The sequence below is a fragment of the Arvicola amphibius genome, unplaced genomic scaffold, assembly GCF_903992535.2.
Source record: "Arvicola amphibius unplaced genomic scaffold, mArvAmp1.2, whole genome shotgun sequence".
NCBI classification, from domain to species: Eukaryota; Metazoa; Chordata; class Mammalia; order Rodentia; family Cricetidae; genus Arvicola; species Arvicola amphibius.
In genome coordinates, this window is record NW_024582334.1 from 33,616 (window position 1) to 41,884 (window position 8,269).

Below are 8,269 nucleotides of genomic sequence, written 5' to 3' on the forward strand. Positions count from 1 at the left end.
GCTTTGTTTCACTTCTCTTGATCTCTGTTTTCTTTGACAACCAGATTTCAATCACTTTCGTTTACTTCCATGTGTTTAAATAGTGGTTTATATTTAAAAGTGCAGGTATCTTTGTTGAAAGACTTTTGTAAGTATGATAAATTTTGTGTTAACTGAATCACATTTTAGTATAACAATTTTCTAATTTTCCAATTTTGCTTATGTTTAAAACTTATTTTACATATCATGTCATTAATCCTTTCTCAGCATTACCAATTTTGTTACATTTTGTTGTATTCTTTGGTTGATACAAAAATATAGTTCTCAACTCAAAAGGTGCTTTGTGAAGTTCCTGGGCAGATGTGAGCAAACATCTGTTAACCTAAGATGGAGCAACCATGACAAACCAAAGAAGTTGTTTCACCCAACTCTGCCTTAGCAAAGCAGAGAATTTATTTGGGGTTACTTACAGGAGTGTGGCTGGCTCAAAGGCATTACCAAAAAGCCCACCCCAGTATGGGTGATGACTCAGGAAACCACATCCTGGACTTCCCAGCACAGCGTGCAGGTGTCTGAGCCAGCCAGACACAGTCTCTCCTCCCTAGCAGTTGTCTCTGCTCATGTAAACTTGGGAAAGGTGTTGTAAATCTTGTTAGCTTTCAGGAACTTCTTGAGACTTGTTTTTTGGGTTTACTTTCTGAGCCTTAAGGAACCTCTTTCTGTATTCAATAGGGAAAGTTTGAATGCAGAGGAAATATCTACAAAAAAACCTACACCTTCTCTTTTGGGGCTCATATTCATTTCTCGTCTCCAGCTGTTCCTGAACCTTGAAGGGAGTGATATGAATGTTTGTAAGTTTTTCTCCATTTACATATAGAATTTGGCCACTATGCCAGAGCGACGGTTACTTGGTTTCAGAAGCACAGACAGTTGTGAATCTACTTTGTACTTCTTGCTGCAAAAGAGAAGTTTCTCTCCATGAACAATTGAGCCTAACAGTAATAATGATCTATAAATACACACACACACACACACACACAAACACACACACACACACACACACACAAATGTTTAAAGATAATTTGTCAGTTGCTTTATATTCCCTTAAGAAAATAATAGTAGGAGCATCCTGATTGGAACCTCTGACCTTCTTCTTCTGGCTTAAAGCACCATTTGTTATCCCTTTGGTGCTTAGGAATGGACGTCAAATTCAGCTGAAAGCAATTCACCCCAAACAGTCATGCTACCATTACACCCGAGGACACAGTTTATCTGGCATATTGTTAATGAAGCACATGGGTTCTACAGCTGAGTGGAATTGGTGGTGACAATCCTCCTCCAGATGTCTATGTGGTGCTTTCTAACTCCTCAAAAGGCAACTGGAAAGGAGGAGCTACCGGTTTAGTCCTAGCTTTATCTGCCATTACTACATGCTCTAGGGATATCTGTCCTCTTTAGGACAAGTTTATTATTTTCTCCTGTAAAGTGTTGGTAGTCTTCACATTTTTCAGAAGCTCCCCAGTACAGCATTGGGAACATTTCACCTAGGCACTCCAGTTGACACACAGTGATAAAAAAAATCAATATCTTCAATTTTTAGCTTTGTTTAGGGCAAAATCAGGGTATAAAGGAAAATGACTAATTTTGAAGTAGAATTTGAATGAAAACAATACAAAGCATCAGATTTTAGTTGGAAACATAATCCACAGTCATGTAAATGAACTTTTCTATCAGACTATATTTCATGTCTTCGATTACCCAAACAAGTTCACCATCATCCGAATGCCTTTCTTCCATGGAACTTGACAACTTTACAATCTTAAGACAAAAAATTCCATGTAAAGAAGACATTCAGATGTCGGGGAACTTGTTTGGGTTATGGAAGACATGGAATATGGTCTGCTAGAAAGGCTGATTCGATTTGAGTCAAAGTAGGGGAAGTATGAGGAATAAAATGACACAGATTTGCACAAACCGTGTAAAAAGATGTGTTTGTGACCATGTTGGATTGGGCAGTGTATGAGGGATAGAAAGAACTGAGGAGAGCAGGTAGATCCTGGAGAACCAGTCAACTAATTGTAATTGGCTCTGGGGGCCCCAGAGGTCTCCAAGGCCACACTTGTGTAAACAGTTATGTTTCCATTTCTATTAAAGAGGCCCAGGCAATGTCCCAAGGGTGGGCATGGAAAAGTCTGCCTTAAGGTCAAGTTGGATGATGGACCAGCTCCTGCCTAGGGCCTGTTGTCTATGGTGAGGGAGTCAGAGAACAGCACAGGCTATTTCCTGCCCCTTAGTTATGGGCCTCAGCAGGTGAGCCTGCTGGGCGAGTTGGCCTCAAGAAAGAATGATTTCTCCAGGACCAGAGCTGTGATCTAGCCTGCCATACCACAGATGCAGTTGGGAATGAGGGAAACAGGCCTTCCTCAAACACTTCTAGATGACATCGTGTGAAATGGGTTAAACCCAGTTTTCCTCCCCAGGACTGTGGTGAGTAAGACTTGGTTGGATTCTCTGGATTCATAGACCTTCTAAAGCTCAATATTTTGATGCTTAGGATCTAAGATGTAAATCAATTTGTAGATATCAAAACAAGGAGACAGATGACAACCAGGATCATGGCTGTTGAAAATAAGTGAAGAACAGTTTATTGGAGCAGTTGAGGATGAAAGAGGATTCCTATTTGTGGTCAGTTTTTTTTGTGTACAGAGTCAGAGTTTAAAATGGAATTAGTACATTAAGTCTTTGAATTTCAGTTAAAATGACAAGACCCTTTGTTTGCTGATCTTATACTACAAAAAGTTAGTGTGTTATTATTAAATGTTTTATCAAGGAGTTTGAAGATCAGCCTAAATGCTATGGGATAATGTGGATGTGGTGTGATTTTTCAGGTGGTGTGGGCAGGAGAGAGGGATGGAGTCTGTACAAGCACAGACTGGTGCAGGAGTGTGGGATGATTTGCTGCCAGCTCAACTTTTGTTGAGAGTCCGGTTCTCCAGAGGCTGAGGAGAAGGTGGAATACACACCATAAGGAGGGGAAATTGGGTGAGATTTAGCATATTTTGTATATTCAAATTAACTTTTAATGACATAGTGTTGATCTAACTCATTTTATCAAGCTCCAAGCATTTAGGCACTGACATATCTGATAAGCTGCTGCTCCACATCACAGAGACTGGTGAGTATCTCTGCTCATCTCTCTGTGTGTTTCTGAGTGTCTCTGTATATGAAGGTCTCATCAATAATGTAATATGTTTATAGTTCTGATAATAAAACCAGGGTTTCCCCAATACGAGGCAATTTTAATACCACTTCTATCTCCAAGTCAGTAATAAAGTTGTTGGAAGAGAGGCCAGATAGAACCTCCGTGCTGGTGCAATAAGTTGATGATGTGGTCCTACAATTACAAAGACACATTTGAGCCTGACAATTTACTGATGTTACTGAGCAGAGGAGGGGGTTCAGTGGATGTTGTAAGTCTAAACTGCATCCCCCTTTGTGTGGCATATGCTTTTCCCACAACTGGTTTCACACTAGTTTTAGAGCAATTTCCATGATACCGAGTAGATCCACATCTCGCTCTAATGAGAACGTGATGGAGGGCGGGGTCAAGTCTAGGACAAGGAGGCAGCAGCGATAGGGCTCAAACACAGATGACATCATTCCTAGTCCACAGATATTCTGCCTAAAGTAGAAAAGAGTAAGACCAGAAGGCTGCAGAGATGTGAACTGAATATCAGAACAGATAATAAAGCTCATGATTTAGGAGTACCTAAGAGATACTCTAAACAGTGTATGAACCCTGGCTTGTCTTAGGATGCCCTGATTTACCTTCTGGCACTTGTTCATGTCAAAGGCTATGGGAAGCTTCAACACCAGCTTAGGAGGACGCTTCATTTTGGTGGGCTTCTCAGACTGGCCTCAACTAGAACCCATCTTCTTTATTTATATTTTGATTTTCTACTCTCTGACTCTCTTTGGCAACACCGCCATCATTGTTCTCTCCCAAATGGACGTTCGACTGCACACTCCCATGTACTTCTTCCTGTCCCACCTCTCCTTCCTGGACCTCTGCTACACCACCAGCACTGTGCCCCAGCTCCTGAACAACCTCCATGGACTGGACAGGACCATTAGCTATGGTGGGTGTGTGGCCCAGCTCTTCATATCCCTTGCTCTGGGCTCCACTGAGAGTTTGCTCCTGGTGGTTATGGCCTTTGACCGCTATGCTGCTGTGTGTCGTCCCCTGCACTACACGACCATCATGCACCCCGTTCTCTGCCAGGCATTGGCTATTGTCTCCTGGTTGGGAGGCCTCTTGAACTCTGTGATCCAGACAAGTCTCATGATGGCCATGCCCCTCTGTGGCCATCGAATGAATCACTTCTTCTGTGAGATGCCTGTGTTCCTCAAGTTGGCCTGTGAGGACACAGAAGGAACAGAGGCCAAGATGTTTGTGGCCAGAGTGGTGATTGTTGCGATTCCAGCCATACTCATTCTAGGCTCCTATGCACAGATTGCCAGGGCAGTGCTGAAGGTCAAGTCAATGGCTGGACGCAGAAAGGCTTTTGGAACTTGTGGGTCCCACCTTCTGGTGGTTTCTCTGTTTTATGGCTCAGCCACCTACACATACTTACAACCCAAGGACAACTATTCTGAGAGCAAAGGAAAGTTTGCTGCCCTTTTCTATACCATCCTCATCCCCATGCTCAACCCTCTGATCTACACCCTGAGGAACAAGGATGTGAAGGGGGCTCTGTGGAGGGTGCTAGGGAGAGGCACAGCCACAGGGTAGGAAGGGAAAGATGATCAGTGAATCATTTTATAGCATGTGAGTCCAGAAGGTTTCAGTGGGAGAGGGGTGTTTGGTGCCAAAACAAAAACAATAATTATTTATATTAACGAAACTGTCAAATTTATATAAATGGAAATATAAAAACAGACAAGCAGAAAAAAAATCAGTCCTGGGCTGTCAAGATGGCTCAGCAGACAAAGGTACTTGCTGCCAACCCCGACAATGTAAGTTTGATTCCTAAATTCTTCATGGTGAAAGGAGACAGTCAAGTCCTCTGACCTCCATACAAGTATGGATGTATGTGTGTGTGTGTGTAAAATAAATAAACATAATAAAAGTTAAAGCAGAAGAAAACAGTCCCCAGGAGGCTCAAAACCTTAGTGCCGTTCCTTGTTTGGAAGTTGGAGTGGGGATCTGCTCTATGGGTTACTGTCGGTCATCACTGCTCAGCAAGGTTAAATGTGCATTTAGACACAATATCCCACAGAAGGAGCAGGTTTTTCTGGGAGAGGTTTTTGCTAGCACTTGAGGAAATGATTGGGTTCTTGGCAGGGAAGAGTGTACTGTGAGCACTCATGGGAACCGGACTGGTTCTTGGCAGGTTTGAGTGTCAGAGGTGCTACACTTAAAGTCAGATTCCCAATGTTGTGTCACACAGTGGACACTGTGAGCCCAGGCAGCGGGCATGACTTTGCTCTGACTTTCTATCCTTTCTGTATGTTCATTTTAAATTTTAATTTCCATACATTTATGTGCTGTGTTTTGATCAAATCCACCCACAGTTCCTCCTTCCGATATCTCCCCTTTTCCTTAACACCACTTTTCTCTCCCAACTTAATGCATTTTTAAAAAAATGTATAGCACAGTGTATCCATGTAGGGCCACATGCATGTGCATGGATGTGAACCATCAGGACTAAGTGGGGCGTCAATATCACCCATTTTTCTTCTGTATCATGACCCCTCTGGCTTCAGTCATAACTCAGGGTCTCTCTGAAGGCCTCACACATTGGGCTTACCACTCTTTGCTTGGAATAAAGAAGCTGATGATGAGCAGAGCTACTTCACATAGTGTGTGAATTTCAGAGATGGACTCACTTAACCTCTTGGAGAAAAAGGCAAACTGTTTATTGCACACACTGCAACAAAGCAAGGCAAGAACCATCTCCTAGAACCGTATCTGTTACAGCAGCTGCCAACATTCCTCTCCAGTTCAATACAGATGAGAACAGGGAAAATGATCATACAAAGAGTAAACTTTCAAAGAACTCTATAGTTTATATATATACACACAATATGTATATATGTATACATACATATATCCTGATACATAAATTTGTATAGAATAAAATCTGTATTTCCATGAAAATTAGTAATTGAAGTTAAAAGTAATCAAAGGAAGAGGCTTCTATTTACTGTTTGACCAGACACATGAAAGGGCTTCGTTTCGTTTCTCTTCATCTCTGTTTCCTGTGACAACTAGATTTTCATTACTTTGTTTACCTCCATGTATTTAAATAGTGGTTTCTGTTTAAAAGTGCAGGTTTTTCTGTTGATAGAGATTTGTAACCATGATAAATTTTGTGTTAACGGAATCATGTTTGTTACAATAATATTTCACTAATTTTGCTTATGTTTGGAACTTATTTTACATACCATGTCATTAATCCTTTCTCAGCATTACTGATTTAATTATATTTTGTTGTACTCTTTGATTGATACAAATATACAGTTCTCAACTCAAAAGGTGTTTTGTGGGAAACCCTGTCTCGAAAAACCAAAAAAAAAAAAAAAAAAAAAAAAAGGTGTTTTGTGAAGTTCCTGGGCAGATGTGTAGTGTGGAGCTGTGGGCAGGCCTGCTTTTCATCCTGCCTGGCTCCCAGCCACCCGGCTCCTGGCCGCCCAGCTAGTTTTACCCGAAATAACATCACACAAATTGTATTCTTTTAAACACTGCCTGGCCCTTAGTTTCAGCCTCTTACTCACATCTTGACTAACCCATATCTAATAATCTGTGTAACACCATGAATGGTGTCTTACCCGGAAAGATTCAGCATGTCTGACCTGGCGGCTGGCTTCATCACATCTCTCTCTCTGAGGAGAGGCACAGCAGTCTGCCCCAGAGAGGAGAGGCGGGGCAATTGTCTGAGCCATCTACCTCACTTCCTTCTTCCTGTTCTGTCTACTCTACCCACCTATGTTCTAACCTATGAGGCCAAGCATTTTCTTTATTAATTAACCAATGAAATCATCAGATACATAGAAGACACACCTACATCACAGATGTGAGCAAACATCTGTTAACCTAAGATGGAGCAACCATGACAAACCAAAGAAGTTGTTTCACCCAACTCTGCCTTAGCAAAGCAGAGAATTTATTTGGGGTTACTTACAGGAGTGTGGCTGGCTCAAAGGCATTACCAAAACGCCCACCCCAGTATGGGTGATGACTCAGGAAACCACATCCTGGACTTCCCAGCACAGCGTGCAGGTGTCTGAGCCAACCAGACACAGTCTCTCCTCCCTAGCAGTTGTCTCTGCTCATGTAAACTTGGGAAAGGTGTTGTAAATCTTGTTAGCTTTCAGGAACTTCTTGAGACTTGTTTTTTTTTTTTTTCATTTACTTTCTGAGCCTTAAGGAACCTCTTTCTGTATTCAATAGGGAAAGTTTGAATGCAGAGGAAATACCTACAAAAAAACCTACACCTTCTCTTTTGGGGCTCACATTCATTCCTCATCTCCAGCTGTTCCTGAACCTTGAAGGGAGTGATATGAATGTTTGGAAATTTTTCTCCATTTACATATAGAATTTGGCCACTATGCCAGAGCGACGGTTACTTGGTTTCAGAAGCACAGACAGTTGTGAATCTACTTTGTACTTCTTGCTGCAAAAGAGAAGTTTCTCTTCATGAACAATTGAGCCTAACAGTAGTAATGATCTATATGTATACACAGACACACACACACACACACACCACACCACACACACACACACACACACACACACACACACACAGAGAGAGAGAGAGAGAGAGAGAGAGAGAGAGAGAGAGAGAGAGAGAGAGAGGCACATGTGAAATGTTTAGAAGCTAATTTGCAGTTACTTTATGTTCACTTCAGAAAGTAATAGTAGGAACATCCTCACTGGGACCTCTGACCTTCTCTTTCTGGCTTATTGTACCTTTTGTGTTTCCTGTGGTTTTAGGGAATAGACCCCAAATTAAGCTGAGAAGCAATTCACCCAAAACAGTCATGCTACCATTACACCCGAGGACACAGTTTATCTGGCATATTGTTAATGAAGCACATGGGTTCTACAGCTGAGTGGAATTGGTGGTGACAATCCTCCTCCAGACGTCAATGTGGTGCTTTCTAGCTCTCCAAAAGGCAACTGGAAAGGAGGAGCTACCAGTCTAATCCTAGGTTTACCCTCCATGTCTGATAGCCAAAGCCTGTGATGTCTTCAGCAATAAAGATGCACCATCTACATCTAGCATCC

General features: G+C 41.9%; 1 protein-coding gene across 1 annotated transcript; it reads left to right on the plus strand.

Annotated features, from left to right (window-relative positions):
- The first annotated feature begins 3,835 nt into the window (after positions 1-3,835).
- LOC119805896 (olfactory receptor 10-like) lies at positions 3,836-4,771 on the plus strand. The gene has a single exon (XM_038317660.1). It carries the CDS (start codon positions 3,836-3,838, stop codon positions 4,769-4,771), a length of 936 nt encoding a protein of 311 aa, XP_038173588.1.
- The last annotated feature ends 3,498 nt before the right edge of the window (positions 4,772-8,269 follow it).